General features: G+C 39.2%; 1 protein-coding gene across 1 annotated transcript; it reads left to right on the top strand.

Moving 5' to 3' along the window:
* The first annotated feature begins 852 nt into the window (after window positions 1-852).
* rad54l (RAD54 like) lies at window positions 853-13,316 on the top strand. The gene is made up of 18 exons (XM_054627110.1): window positions 853-1,210; window positions 1,328-1,411; window positions 1,978-2,088; window positions 2,181-2,241; window positions 2,333-2,468; window positions 2,854-2,923; window positions 3,310-3,598; window positions 4,561-4,685; window positions 4,768-4,918; window positions 5,014-5,140; window positions 6,934-7,008; window positions 8,788-8,918; window positions 9,002-9,112; window positions 10,020-10,143; window positions 10,235-10,313; window positions 10,402-10,581; window positions 11,337-11,500; window positions 12,022-13,316. The coding sequence occupies exons 1-18, from the start codon at window positions 1,208-1,210 to the stop codon at window positions 12,221-12,223; spliced, it is 2,223 nt and encodes a 740-aa protein (XP_054483085.1). The 5' UTR covers window positions 853-1,207; the 3' UTR covers window positions 12,224-13,316.
* Window positions 13,317-16,401: the final 3,085 nt, after the last annotated feature.

Raw genomic sequence — 16,401 nt, forward strand, 5'->3', positions numbered from 1 at the left:
CACAATATAATAATTATGTAATGCATTTTGACAGTTTTAGGAGTCCATATAGCCCGATACAAAGAACTGGGTTAACATTAGCATGCAATATGGAATTGGGAAACAACTTAAGTCTTTAAATATGTGCTGTTTATGAACAGTAATGCTCCACAATGCCATGACGCAAAAGGAACAACCTACTTAAGTTTGAAAAATTATAAAATAATGTTGACAGTTTAACATGATTAAAATGATAACATTGTCTATTTACATATACCTTAAATGCAACCTAAATTACACCAATTTCTAGCCTTCTCTGCGTGTCCATCCTATACATAGCATAAGATAAATAAATCCACGTCTTTTAAGATATGTCTACTTCAAAAGATGAGTATCCATTGGCCTAAATATTTCCTATATACCCCATAACCTAGGCGAGACAATGTATTTTCACAGCAAATGTAAAAGACAGAGTAATTATTATTCCATTAACGCATTGCAGCAATTTGATTTTGTAGCTGATCAAGGTGAAGCTGGTTTAAAAATGTTTACTCTGTAGTTTTGTCTTCAACTGTAATTGTATTTTACAATCTGATGTTGATCAGATAAATGTGGTAGAGTAAAAAGTGCAACATTTCCCTGTAAAATGTAGTGATGTAGAAGTATAAAGTATCATAGGCCCAATGTGGAAATACTCAAGTAAAGAAAAAGTACCTCATATACTAAACTGAAAGTATGCTTCAGTACTTGTGAATGACACTGACAACATTAATCATACACACCAAATATCTGATTATTTTCATGGGAAAAAACGAAATCAAGATATATACAATTTTTGGCTTTTTGGCTTTTCAGGCTTGCCGTAGTGTTGTGCAACAACATTTAGCGCGAAGTTTGATACCAACCAGAATGAAGCTGAACCGAGGGGAAACTATAGTTGGTTGCATGCCAAACTAAAGCTTTTATAAATCTTCTATGTGACTAACACCCCCCTAGTTGACTATACCAACTCACTGGTAATACTTATCTGTTAAATCAGTAAGTGTCTTTAGAAGGTAAGAGCAAAAAAGGAGCACAGACATGAGCGCGTTTGCTTTGAAAATGAAGCAGGCAGAGGAGCCAGCGTTAGCTGTTTCTGGGTAACTAGAGGTAAGTTAGCGTTTAATGCTAGCAACATGGGCAGGTGAGGAGCCTCGACATAACAGATACAGCCTAGGAAACAAGGAAAATGGTAAGCAAGCCGAATTATTGTTATGTATTGCCATTATGCTACAGACTGCCTTCGGGTGTTGACTACCAGCTTAGAACCATCAGTCTTAATGCTACTCGTGTAAAATCCTCTTTGTAGAGAAGGAGTCTTGCACCCAGTCAGGTTGCCAAACGGAAGCAACCAGGAGATTCCTGTGAAGATGAGGACTGGACATATAGAACTGTAAGTAAATTAGCATGACCAATACGTTAACATTGTACATTAGCTTCATTTAAAGCTTACATTCATAGTTTGACTGCAGATCTCTCCCATTGTTGCGTCCTCGTAAGAAGAGACCCGTACGCCAAACTCTGTTAATACATTGGCCGTTTAGATGATATCTTGCGTGTTGGCATATCGACAGACATTCATGACATCTTTTGACATCTTCTGAATCGTCAGCAACCAATCTTCAATTCAGCATCACCTAAGTCACTTTATTTCTAGAAAGTGTAACTTTAAGAACTGGTAGAACTGAGGGTTAAGTAAACTGAATCGCTCAATCACTCAACATATTTCATATTTGCACTGAAAGCTTTAACATATGTTTCTGTTCTGTGTCATTTATGTACGGGTGAGGCACAAACTAATAGATGCTTAGCTGAGATTGGTACTAGATGTTTTTCTTTCTTCATAATATCAAGCTATGAGGGAAGACCGTTACTTTTAATGATTAAAAAAACATAGAGAATGATGGGCTGCATTGGTGCGTTTGTAATTAAAAAGTGTGTAATGCTTTTATTTCACAGGAGAAAAAAAGAAAAGGTGATAAAGAGAGGAGAGAAAGCCATATTTCTCCCTTCAGAAAGCCTCTGACACAGCTGAACAAGCCGCCCCCTTGTATGGATGGTGACAAACATGTGAGTGTTGTTGAGCACCATCAAACTACATCTTTGTGTGTGTGAATAGTTGCAATTTGTTGCCACCACTTATTTTAAAATCCTTTCTACAGGAGGCGTTTATTCGAAGTATCCTCTCCAAACCATTTAAAATTCCTATTCCTAATTACACAGGTAACAATTTTCTTGTTCCATGCAAAGTTTTCATGTCTAATGCCCTGGGTAAAGAATGATCTAAACTGTTCTCTTGACATATTGCCCACAGGCCCACTGGGCATCAGGGCACTCGGTCTGAAGCGTGCAGGCGTGAGGAAAGCACTTCACGATCCCTTCTTAGAAGACGCTTTGGTCCTTTATGAGCCCCCGACTCTGAGCGCTCACGACCTGATCAAAGCTGAAAAGTAGGTTCAAAAACACATGGGACCCTTTCTCCAATAAACACCTTTTACTTGATTGTTAGTTAAAGCTGCACAAGCCAAGTTTTGTATGTTACGTATTCCAAGTAGGAGCAGGCAAATTATTGAAACTAGTACCTTTTTAATTCCAGCTCTCTCCAGAAACAGCGCTCACTTTCTGAAGGTTAGGAGACACCTGCAAAAAGTGTATTCATTATTTTATTAAGTAAGTGTAGTCCTCTTAAATGATAGATTCTGATCAGATATATGGATTTGTAGACATAAACTGGTTCTTGTGCAGCTTTAAGAAAACACTTGATCGCCTTCGCTGCTATTGCTTTATCAGTTCTTGTAAAAAACAAAACATGTCATCTTTCTTTGTCCTGTCCAGAGAAAAACTACCAGTCCACGTTGTTGTGGATCCAGTTTTAGGAAAAGTGCTCAGACCCCATCAGAGAGAGGTATGCCAAGATTCTTTCTTTTAAACTTTTACTGACTCAAATGAAAAATAAAATTGCATATATTAAAAGATATATTGCATTCACCATAATAATAGTGTTAAAAAGTAGAGATGTGGAATCCTTCATTATTGAAGCAGCCATACATTTATCAGTTCAGAAACTTAAAAATGAAATGAGAAGTAATATAGTTCTTGCCCTTGGAAACAGAGTGAATTGACAAATCAAACTAAATTAAAGCTTTTTCTGGAGCTTATCATTGTCTTCATCTTTGAAGTGGATCAGGAGATTCAGTTGAAAGCTCAAGAAAAAGAGAGTTAGTGGACCACAAGTATAAACAAATATATATATATTTTAGATTAAAAATGGATGTCTTTTTATTTCTTGAGGGGGTGAAGTTCCTGTGGGACTGTGTGACGGGAAGACGCATCTCCGACTCGTACGGCTGCATCATGGCTGACGAGATGGGCCTGGGGAAGACCTTGCAGTGCATCGCCCTCATGTGGACCCTGCTGCGCCAAAGCCCGGACGCCAAGCCGGAGATAGACAAGGTCATTGTGGTTTCCCCTTCCAGTCTGGTTCGGAACTGGTACAATGAAGTAGCGAAGTGGCTGGGAGGACGCGTCTCACCGGTGGCCATCGACGGAGGTTCAAAGGATGAGATCGACAGAAAACTAGGTAGAGTTGACCTCTCCCCTCCGTTTTATCATGAACATCCACAGCAGCATTTGCGGACCACAGACTCCTGCTCTTTTCATACACTTCTGCCTAAGCAGACAGCTTGTTGCTCAAGAGCCAAACCAGAATAATTCGAACATCAGACGGACATTTTAATGGGATAATTGCAACATCCCCTGTTTAGGCCATCATCTATGTCACCTGTATTGTCACCCTTCGTTGCTTCACACATTGTAGCACCATTTTGTGGCTGAATCAAAGCAAAGCAAAACCAGCCAAAAGAACCCACAATAACTCCAGTGTTGTTTCCATCATATTATACAGGCTGAAAATGTTGAAAGTTAAACTTAGCCTGTAAGAAAATACATCAGTGGTTCACTCATTGCATGAGGTAAATAGTTTGTTCAATTTATATTTCTTAACTGCTCCCTGTTTTAAATGCACTATATCCAGATGGATTTAGCAAGGCACTGTAAGCTTTAAATCTGTTTCTTTTATTTACATTCAACATTTACCCAACTGGGGGCACCCAGGAGTTTTCAGGGGTTAAATCACCAACCATGAACCTCAACCTCTGTTGCATGTCAGCTTGTTCTGCTGGCCCCAAGTGGCCCAAAACTAATTAATGCAGCTTTAAAGCTGGATAGATTCCAAAGTCCTAGAATGTCACATCAATCAAAAATGGCATCTCCTCATGCCCTTTCTCAAGATTTTCTTGCTATTTTAACTCAAATGGATATATTGCAGTATGGCCAGGTACCCTCTAGAATTACAAAAATATACTACCAAATCTTCAAACTGTGGCTAGAAATGGAGGGTACTTGGACAACATTTGATTTTAATAGTGGTGGTTTGTTTTCAGGTAAACGTTCCCCCAAGGTAACATACTGTACATCATTTTGAAAATATTGCAGTTTATTAATTGTCTGTTTATTAATTGTTTGTTTGTCTTTGGTTTTTAGTGAACTTCATGTCTCAGCATGGTTTGAGAGTACCAACCCCGATCCTGATAATTTCATATGAGACGTTTCGGCTTCACGCCGGGGTTCTGCACAAGGGCAAAGTCGGACTAGTAATCTGCGACGAGGTATTTCATCTCATCCATTGTACCCCAGAATTGCCGAACGAGGACTGTTGACACGGTAATCTAATAGTTGTGCGTGCTCTAGGGTCATCGGCTGAAGAACTCCGACAACCAGACATATCAGGCCCTTAATGCCATGAGTGCCAAGAGGAGAGTGCTGATATCGGGCACTCCAATCCAGAACGACCTGCTGGAGTATTTCAGCCTGGTCCACTTTGTTAATGCTGGGATCCTTGGTAAGTAGCTCCACACATAAAAGGCTAAAACACGTTTGTATTATTTCAGCTGTTTGTCCTGATCACCTCCAATTTTTTTTTCACCTCGATGGCAGGTACGGCTCAGGAGTTTAAAAAGCGGTTTGAGCTTCCCATCCTCAAGGGTCGAGATGCAGATGCTAGTGATAAAGACAGAGAGACCGGAGAGGGGAAACTCAAGGAGCTGATCAGCATCGTCAACAGGTGAGCTCAAAGCACATACGCAGGGTGTTTTATTCTTATTTTATTTTATAGAATAAAGATGCTTTTGTTATTTTTTTCTTTATTTTTTTTTTTCTTTCATTCATTTATTATTTTATATTAATATATTTAATTTAAATGTTTCAAACACTTTAATGATAGGAAGTTCTGCATACACAAAAAACAGACAAACAATGTAGACAAAATATAAAAAAAATAGAATTATCGCCTTGCGGTTGTATGCCTCCACCTACCATGTTTTAGTTCACATCCATGTCTTTCCAAAATGTCCTCACTTCCTGATTTTATCCTGTAAGACATTTGTATGAAATTTGAATATGAATTCTTGAATAGTTATTTAAAAAAACAAAAGCAGAGCTACGTATGTGGTCTGCATAAAGGGAGACCTTGTTACACCCCTGAATGTTATGGGTTTAATGAGGCCATGCTTACTTATGCTGATTGCGAGGGGTTCAATGGCTAGGGGAAAAAGGAGAGGGGAAAGTGGGGAGTCGTTTTTCTGCATTAAAGCATATCATGGCCTGCTTAGACAATTTATGGAATTTATGATACATAATGTCTATCACCCTTCTGACATTGAGAAAGCACAACCTTTTGGATTGAAAACAGTCTGGTCTGTAGGCATGATAGTTTTGTAAAGATCTTGAAATCTTTACTAAGCATTGAGACTGGACGGTACGATGAGGGGTCTGTTTCATCTCTGTTCTGTTTCAGGAAGACTGAAACATTTGCAATTATTCAAAGTTAGTGGAAGTTTTTCAGATTCAGTTGATTGACGTGACATCCTGTGTAGGATAGGAGTTTTCCTGACCTGCAAACTTCTTGTATAACTGAAAAATCATAACCCATCTGGGCTCGAGCTCTTGCCACTTCGGTTCAGTGCAGTCTGTGATCTCTTCAGGGGAATATTTTGATTTTAGTTTAGATCTGATAACCATGCGTAAATATCCCCACTTGCCATATAGCCCCTCATAATACTCTCTTATTTATCGACTTTGGGATGGGTTGAAAATGCCCCAGTGCTAGATTTGATATTGTGGAGGGCCCTGTCGTCTTGTTATCCTCCAGGGGTATCGACCAACATTCCAAGTCCAAATATATATTTGAATTGTCAAAAAAACAACCACATTTGAATATGAAAATGTATATTCCATTGCGAAAAAAAAGCACTACAAAGGGTGTGTGTGCCGTGTCCACTGAATGCAGCGCATGGGTGAGTTGTACTTTATGTCTTCTGAGGTTTTTATTGTGATATTTACTGGAAATGACTGGAAATATAGCCAACTGCTAGTAGGAAACTTTCAAGAGATCTCCCTCCAGCCAGCTGCCACTTTATTTTGGTCTTTGTAGTGAAATGAGAAAGTATCTCATAGCTCCCCATTTCAACCGTTGCTTGTCCCTTGTTTCACTAAAATGTGTTATCAAATGGTTTTTTTTCTTCCTCTTATTAATTTATTCTGGTTTCTTCCTTCTATTTTTCTTAATATTTTTTACAAACTCTTTCTATATGTCAATGCTACATCAATAACATTTGTTAGGCTAATACCTAAAACATTTAACAGAGGCAACAAACATCATGAAACACATCACACAGTTGGTCATTTATTGAATAGAAAACATAATTTGTGCAAAAAGCATTCTCCAAACAAAATTTGATTAATTTTTTTGCAACATATTTGACGCTTAACCTGCTATGTTCAACACTGGGTCTAAAATGTTTTATTGTATTTTAAGTTCAATATCCCCATGTAATGCTGACCATGTTCCCTCTACAGGTGCTTGATAAGGAGAACATCTGATATCCTGTCCAAATATCTTCCTGTGAAAATCGAGCAGGTCGTATGTTGCAGGTAGGTTGATTTCATTTTGGTTTCTGGTGAGAGACAGTTGAAGACTAGTAGGTGAATTTAGGAGACTTTGTCTCTTGTAAAATTGTGGATTGTCAGGAATCACTTAAAGCTGAGTTTAAGTACCAATACCAACATTTCACTTTTTTTCAATTCCTTCCTTACACTAGTTATGTGTAATAAAATGGAATGACACAGGGGAAAAGTATTGAACACGCTTACTGAAATTTATTTAATACTTTGTACAAAAGCCTTTGTTGGTAATGACAGCTTCAAGTCGCCTCCTGTATGGAGAAACTAGTCGCATGCATTGCTCAGGTGTGATTTTGGCCCATTCTTCCACACAGTCTTCAAATCTTGAAGGTTCTGTGGGCCTCTTCTATGAACTCTGATCTTTAGTTCTTTCCATAGATTTTCTATTGGATTCAAGTCAGGTGATTGGCTGGGCCATTCTAGCAGCTTTATTTTCTTTATCTGAAACCAATTGAGAGTTTCCTTGGCTGTGTGTTTGGGATCATTGTCTTGCTGAAATGTCCACCCTCGTTTTCATCTTCATCATCCTGGTAGATGGCAGCAGATTTTTATCAAGAATGTCTCGGTACATTTTTCCATTCATCCTTCCTTCAATTATATGAAGTTTGCCAGTGCCGTATGCTGAAAAACAGCCCCACACCATGATGTTCCCACCTCCAAACTTCACTGTTGGTATGGTGTTTTTGGGGTGATGTGCAGTGCCATTTGACCTCCAAACATGGTGTGTATTATGGCATCCAAAGAGTTCAATTTTGGTCTCATCTGACCAGACTATATTCTCCCAGTATTTCACAGGCTTGTCTAAATGTTGTGCAGCAAACTTTAAACGAGCTTCAACATGCTTTTTCTTCAGTCTTGCGTGGTGAGGGTGCATACAGGCCCGGCGGTTGAGTGCATTACTTATTGTTTTCTTTGAAACAATTGTACCTGCTAATTCCAGGTCTTTCTGAAGCTCTCCACAAGTGGTCCTTGGCTCTTGGACAACTCTTCTGATAATTCTTTTCACTCCTCTGTCAGAAATCTTGCGAGGAGCACCTGGTCGTGGCCAGTTTATGGTGAAATGATGTTCTTTCCATTTCCGGACAGTGCTCACTGGAACATTCAGAAGTTTAGAAATCATTCTGTAACCAATGCCATCAGTATGTTTTGCAACAATAAGGTTGCGAAGGTCTTGAGAAAGCTCTTTGCTTTTACCCATCATGAGATGTTTCTTGTGTGACGGCTTGGTAATGAGACACCTTTTTATAGGCCATCAGTTGGGACTGAACCAGCTGATATTAATTTGCACTGACAAGGGGCAGGATTGCTTTCTAATTACTGATAGATTTCAGCTGGTGTCTTGGCTTTCCATGCCTTTTTGCACCTCCCTTTCTTCATGTGTTCAATACTTTTTACCTGTGTCATTCCATTTTATTACACATAACTTAATTTCTGAACTTATTTGTTTGGTTTGCTTTGTATGTATGGATTACTTGGGTTGTTACCGACATCTGGTGAAAATTTCATGTCAATAGCACCTTTAGAAATATATTTACTGAGAAAAATGGTGACGTGTTCAATACTTATTTTACCCAGTGTATATAGCAAGAGTTTTTTTATTTTATTTAAGTTGAGCTTTATTTAATTCAGAAAATATGGCTACAGGCACATGCCAGCCAAGTCTCATAAAGTAGTGAGCATCTGAATACAATATTGTATTGAACAATATAGACTTTAAAATGAAAAAACCTTCTGACTGTGTCCCTGCAGGCTGACTCCTCTACAGTTAGAGCTTTATAAGCACTTCCTGCGGCAGGCGAAACCCATTGAGACATTACAAGAGGGAAAAATAAGTGTCTCCTCCCTGTCCTCCATCACATCACTCAAGAAACTGTGCAATCGTAAGTGTGCCTAAACAAATGTAACACAGTGTAAACTCATCTGCTGCTTGGTGAAAAACACTAACCAGCGTTCTGCTTTGCAGACCCGGCTCTCATCCATGAGAAGTGCGTGGAGAACGCGGAGGGCTTTGAAGGGGCGCTGGATCTGTTCCCACCTGGTTACTGCACTAAGGCTGTGGAGCCTCAGCTCTCTGGTAAGGACATGTCAGATACTCTGACTGTGTTTAGAAAAAAAGCAATACAGCATAATGGCTCCTGTTGGATCTCTTTTCACGGCAACAAAATTTAGACTAGGTCTATGAGGGGCAGGATAACTCTCAAGAACCTGAGAACAGTTTAAGACTAGTAGCCACCTCATTAACGGCTTGGAATAGGCTCTGGTTGTATCATCATTGAAGTCATTTTAGTTAGAGGTTATCAATTATTCTGTTCTCATAGGAGCTGATGGACAAACCTATTTTTCATACTTTTTTTTTTATTGATGGCTGGTTACATAGGAACTAACTATAGTTTTGCATGAGTAATTCATGCTTTGGTAGGGTTATGGTTACAGACTCTCTCGACACTCTTATCTTGAGTGTAATTTGTTTGGCAAAAAAAGAGACCAACTCACAATAGAGTTACCCAACGCATGCTGTAGTTTTTTAAGTTTTTACATTTCTGTTTGTGTGCAGATTAAACAAACCAGATACAGAACATTGGACAAGTATTGTAAAAGCCATATTTATTGGCTTTCAGCCCTTCATAAAAAAGGGCTGCTGGTCCAAATTGTGAACCACAGTCAAAAAACTGTTTGCTCTCCCAGTTTCCCCACACGAAGAGAGGCACGAGAATCAGGCTGATTGTATAGAAATCTATGAGAAAACCAACATCTGTTCTTCACTCTTAATATGGTCACTTCCAATTACTGGTTGCAAAAAAAATAAGACGGCAAAGGCTTCAAAACCGATGGACCTTGTCCAATTCTTACATACACTCTATGTTGATAATATGCCAGTGTGTTTGCAGCTTGTTTCAGTTATTGTAGGATTGATACTGTAATTGTGGTGCAATGCTCAACTGTTTCTATTTATGGGTAAGAAATTGTTTCCTTCGTTCCAGGGAAAATGCTGGTTCTTGACTACATTCTGGCAATGACAAGAACTACAACTAGTGACAAGGTGGTGCTTGTCTCCAACTACACTCAAACACTGGACCTCTTTGAAAAGCTGTGCAGATCTAGAAGGTGATTATTTGAGAAACCACCATTTCAATTGTCTGTATTATAGGAATTGTCAGTTAGAGTAAGCAGCAACCCTCCTCTTGGTCTTTTGCAGATACCTCTATGTTCGTCTGGATGGCACAATGTCCATCAAGAAAAGGGCCAAGATTGTTGAAAGATTCAACAGTCCATCTGTGAGTGTCCAACTCTGTTTCAAATGACACTGAGCTTTGAAAAAAAAAAAAGCCACTGAACAACATCTGAATCCATCTGTTTTCTTAGAATCCAGAGTTCATCTTCATGCTGAGCAGCAAGGCTGGTGGATGTGGCCTGAATCTGATCGGTGCTAATCGCCTTGTCATGTTTGATCCGGACTGGAACCCTGCCAATGATGAGCAGGCGATGGCACGGGTTTGGAGAGACGGCCAGAAGAAGACCTGCTACATCTACAGACTGCTCTCTGTTAGTTCCACACAGCTCACAAGACGCACACATGACATAAAAAGAGATCATCACATCTGCTTAACGGTGCAATGTGTAAGATCTGGCCAGACCGTGAAGAGGTTATAGTGTTGACGTCATGTCAAAGATATCTATGTATTGTGCTGCAGAGATATATATATATATGGGCATGCTAGCCATGGCCCGTCTTGTCCTGTAATACCACTTTTACTCAGAGAAGCGATAGTGAGTCACTGTAGCGTCCAGTCAGTCCAACGAAAGTGGACGAAGACAAAGTTCTTTTTTAATTTCTGCCACTTTGGATTTAATCCAATAAACAAATGTACACCAACACATGCAGCCAGCCGGTTAGTAGCACAGTAAACGTATAGATGGCTAACGTAAACTGACGGCATACATTGATATTAAGTGTTAATTATAACGCCTATCAGAGTTGAAGCAGTTTGCTTGAATTTAGCTTATTCTTGCCCTGCTGTTAGTTAGTAGTTGCCTTTTTTTACATAACCAATTACTTTAAATTTAGATTGTATGACACAGTAGATCATTTGGATGTAGCACGTGGCTAGGTATTACACATTGCACCCTTAATGTCTGTGTAAAGAAATACGCAGTAATACTTTCAAATATATAAATAACTTTTTTTTCTACTGATTTGATTTTATGGATTGTGTCGGAGCAGTTCGGGAGCTGCTGAAAGCTGACAGCCGGGTTAGTGCCGTGTCCACGTTTTGATCCATATTATTCTTTGCCGACAGACCGGGACGATCGAGGAGAAGATCCTCCAGAGGCAGGCCCACAAGAAAGCCCTGAGCAGCTGCGTGGTGGACGAGGAGCAGGACGTGGAGCGTCACTTCTCCCTGGGCGAACTCCGAGAACTCTTCACCCTCAACGAGGAGACCGCCAGCGACACGCATGACCGGTACAGTGACCGATACAGCACAGACTTTTTTTATTTGATATCTTGCTCAGCTTGTTACAAGTGTGTGAAACAAATTTTTGGGGACACATAAAGTCTGTACTGAAACCCAGGAGTTTCAGTACAGACTTTTACTTTACAGAGAAGTCTATGAGAAAATGACTCTACTTCTCTCTTGATTTATTCCCTCAGTAAACATTGTAAACATGAGTTTATGGTCTCAATCTCTAGTTTCAAGTCTTCTTCAATACAGCATGATGTTCATTTAGTAAAATTAAAAAACGTCTGATTCTTATATACAGGCTTTGTTTTTTACGGCTGTCACCTTATATTACATCTCTACCTTATCATATCATGGCTCTCATCGAACATCCTTTTACGGATGACGCATGACTTTTTTGCTTGACCATAGTTCTGACATCTTGCCCACTGTACTTTTCATTTGATCATAAATATTTACTAACGTATGATCATAAATGTATGTAATGTATTGAACCCGGGCCTCTCTTCCTCTTCCTCGTCAGGTTTCGCTGTCGCCGCTGTGTGAACGGCAGGGAGGTCCGGCCCCCTGCAGAAGAATCCGACTGTACCAGCAACCTCTCCCAGTGGAACCACTGCTACGACAAGAAGGGTCTGAGGGACCAAGTGCTGAAGGCCTCCTGGGACGCTGCTGTCTCCTTCGTCTTCCACCAGCGCTCTCACGAGGATCAGAAGGGTGTTGTATAGCGTGAAGAAATCAACAGACTCTATCACACGACCACATTCACTGTATATATTTTGATATTTATTTGTTGTTCTGTTTGTTTGTTTTTGTATTAAAGGTAAAGGAGATTTATTGGTGTTCAATCCATCATGAATGCAGTAATTTATTCTCAAAAATAACTGCTCTAGGATCGGGGCAAACCATGGCCAACACTCGTAATTGATTTGCCGGTTTTGACCAGTTGTCTCGACGTGCACGTCAAACTGTGGTTGCAGTTTAGTTTTCCTACAGCCTTCTTAAAGCAGCCAGATAGATATGTACATTCCATCTTGCACATTTTAATAGCACAATGCACACACATAACCAAAGTGACTTGACCACTGTAAGGAAGAAGCACACATGCCAGCTCTTCTTCCTCACTTTTTTTAAGAAAAAAATGTAAAAGGGGCCATGAACAGTTTTAAACATACTGTCACAATTTGATGATCCATATCAGATTGTAGCCTTAAAGCCAATTTGGATTGGTAGTCCCATGGCAGGTCAATGCTGATATATGAATTGCAAAATCAGATGTTAATGTTTAAGCGTGTGAGGGTTTTTTCATTTTTTTATTGCTACAGCACGAGCCCCTCATACACAGATCATTCACAATACAAATGCTGCAAAAAGTACCCTTGAGCAAGACAATGTACCACCAAGTTGCTTGAGTGTGCATGCGTGTGTGTAAGAAGTGTCAAGTTTTTGTCAGTCACGGTGGAAAAATGCTATGTTAGTGCATCTACCAATTACAGTTGTCAGAATCTGAATAAACACTTGAAATGTTAAGTCATAGCTGCATGTTCAGATGGCCAACAATATTTATTAAGTACTGTGCACTCATTAAAAAAAAAAACACGTGTCACTGTGACAGCCAAACTGGTGGCCCCAACATGTTATCTCTTGGTAGGAGCAGTAAAAGGTGGAACATAATACCCAGTCTAATAATGTGTTGATGGTAATTCTAGTCCAATAAAGCAATAAATTCCTCATTGTGTTCTATATTCACCATAAAAGCTGAGTCCCCCTACTTGCAGAGCTGTGCCAGACATACGGCTGCACAGTTAATCTGAGGGAAGGACAGAGGATGTCGCATGTGCACAGATTGTAAAGCCCTCTGAGGCAAATTTGTAATTTGTGATTCTGGGCTATACAAAATAAACTGAATTGAAAATTAATCGATTAATTTTTCCTTTTTTTTCAGAAATGCAAGATGGCTTCTGCAATTCTAAAATCACATGAGGAGCAATATTACACGTAATATAAGACGTGTTTCAAAATACTATTTTAAATTTTATATTGAAATAAGTTTCTTTTTTGAGGGGCATCTACAGCAACATGTGGACCCATGCTGGCTTCCCAGAGTAATACTAGCGGGAGTAGTTTGTAGTTCTTCCTAACCACCAACTACGTCACTATCATGTTAGCTTCCTTGATCAATATAGCACGCAATGCTTCTTGCTTGAATTTCTGGCTTAAATTGACTACATTAACCATAAACACTGAGTGGACATCCGCTTAAAGAAGTGGCAAATTTCTTTTTGAAATAGTTGTGTGTTTGGATCCCAGACAGGTGACATCAGAGCTGAGTGACCCCATTTTATGTCATATAGATAATCACTATTAGACATTTACATCTAAACATAGATTTAAACTAATAGAAGTAGGCCTAATAAAATTGAAATGATGGGCCTGGATTTGGTGTTTTTCATTAGATACATTCCCAAAAAAACCACACAAAGAATACTTTAGTTGACTTAAATACAGATTTTAGTAAGACTTAAAGAATCGATTGTAGTGAGGCATTGTCATCGTTTCAATCAAACGGTGCCAAAACAGTGGAAGAAGAGAAAATATGAAGTGTTTGGAGGAGAAAAGTGACGGACATAAACAGGTGGGAGGGGCTTCATTTCAGTATTTACAGGAACCAAGTTTAATATTCAGAATGTAAACTCTTCATTCAGTCATGATGCTCTACTCTGGGGTTACAGTAGGATCACCCTAGTTTGTAGTCCCGCTATTAAAAATAAAGACGAAGAAGAACCCCCCAAACTCGTGCAGTATTAATGAGTTTGACATTTTGCCCCTCCAGGAGTAGAGAGGATTTATTGTATGACAAACCTCAATCACTATTAAGAATTCATCAAATGTGGCTTTCTGTTAATTTTGTGTGGGTCCATGCCCGGGTTTGAGTGGATCGGTATGAGAAGGTGAATAAAGCAGCAAAAAGGTCTTTGAAGAGTGGGAGAAATCACATTAATGTAAATAAAAGAAAGTCAGAAGCTAAAGTGATGATGAAGTGACAGATCAAAAAGACATTGGTACAACAAATGGAATAAAGAAAGAAAAAACAACAAAATCTTATTGGAAATGCAGGATCTAGGGGACGAAATATGAAAGAGGGGAGGATTATAACAGGGCTAAGGAATAGTCATATCTGTCTTAACAGTTCCCTCTATAACAGGGGTGTCAAACTCAAATACACAGTGGGCCGAAATAAAGAAATTGATACAAGTCAAGGGCCAGATGGGTTCAACGTTTATTGAAAACTTATTGAAAGAACCTTAGTGCACATATTGAACCTGGAACTAACAAGGCCTATAGAGTATTGCCTATAAAACAACATTAATTATGAAATAAACGAAATAAAAATTATAAATAATACATAAATAAATAAAAATAAAAGTAATAAAATCAGTTTCATTAATTGCTTATGGCTCTATCTGCAGTTTTTCCAGAGTAATTTCAAGTGAAAACATTTTCTACAGGCAAACAACAGCCAAACATAATTTACTTCAAATGTCCTGTAGTAGCAAGAGAAAAAAAATGCAAAAATGAAACTACATTAAAAACTGAAAATGCGTCAAAGCACCGTTTGCTGCTCTGTGATGCTCACTGGTCTGAGCCAGACACTTGGTGTCTCATCTTGGATACAAGTTCATCAATGTCTGGGGTCAGGCTCTGAGCTGAGGAAATCCTCAGGATTGAGTGAAGGTGCTCATCAGTAAGACGAGTCCTGTGTGAAGTTTTGTTTATCTTCATCAAAGAGAACAGTTGTTCACACAAGTATGTGCTGCCAAACACAGAGAGCGTCTGAGCAGCCTGGGAGCGCAGCTGGGGCATTGTGTCGGGGATGAAACGTGGAAACTCTGCAGCCCACAGACTCATATTTTGCCTTCAGTGTGTCACTACATTGGAGCTCAATCAGCTCAATTTGGAGGTTTGATGATGCGTTTTCCACGTCAGCTGCAAATGGATTACTGAGCAGTTCAAACCTGCTTTTTTGGGCTTCAAAATCGGCAAATCGCCGTGTGAAGTCAGCACCAAGTATGCCGAGTTTTTCAGCAAACTGTGTAGTTGGGAAGGCAGCGACCTGCTCTTTCATTGTTTGGCAATGCGGAAAATGGCTCAAGTTTTCCTGCAGCATCTGCGTCTCCCACAGGTGCTATATACTGTACTATACTGGTTATATACTGTACTATACTGGTTATATACTGTACTATACTGGCTATATACTGTACTATACTGGTTATATACTGTACTATACTGGTACTATACTGGTTATATACTGTACTATACTGGTTATATACTGTACTATACTGGTTATATACTGTACTATACTGGTTATATACTGTACTATACTGGTTATATACTGTACTATACTGGCTATATACTGTACTATACTGGTTATATACTGTACTATACTGGCTATATACTGTACTATACTGGTTATATACTGTATATACTGGTTATATACTGTACTATACTGGTTATATACTGTACTATACTGGTTATATACTGTACTATACTGGTTATATACTGTACTATACTGGTTATATACTGTACTATACTGGTTATATACTGTACTATACTGGTTATATACTGTACTATACTGGTTATATACTGTACTATACTGGTTATATACTGTACTATACTGGTTATATACTGCAGCGTCCATGTCAGTGACGACACGGCCCCTGAAGCTGCAGGTTGAGCGCATTCAGGTGGCTTGTGATGTCACACAGAAACGCCACTTCACACAGAAACATTTTATTTCGGAGCTCTGTTGTGCCTTTCCCTTTGCTTTCCATGAACTCACAGATCTCCTCACGCAACTGGAAAAATCTTTCCAGCACCTTTCCCTGGCTTAGCCATCGCACCTCTG

The sequence above is a fragment of the Anoplopoma fimbria genome, chromosome 3 (assembly GCF_027596085.1).
Source record: "Anoplopoma fimbria isolate UVic2021 breed Golden Eagle Sablefish chromosome 3, Afim_UVic_2022, whole genome shotgun sequence".
In the NCBI taxonomy this organism is placed as follows: Eukaryota; Metazoa; Chordata; class Actinopteri; order Perciformes; family Anoplopomatidae; genus Anoplopoma; species Anoplopoma fimbria.

Excerpts from the sequence above, each read along its gene's own strand:
- rad54l (XM_054627110.1), top strand. Across the intron at positions 3,599-4,560 it reads TGAGATCGACAGAAAACTAG|TGAACTTCATGTCTCAGCAT; the intron begins GTAGAGTTGACC and ends TTTGGTTTTTAG. Across the intron at positions 7,009-8,787 it reads GAGCAGGTCGTATGTTGCAG|GCTGACTCCTCTACAGTTAG; the intron begins GTAGGTTGATTT and ends GTGTCCCTGCAG.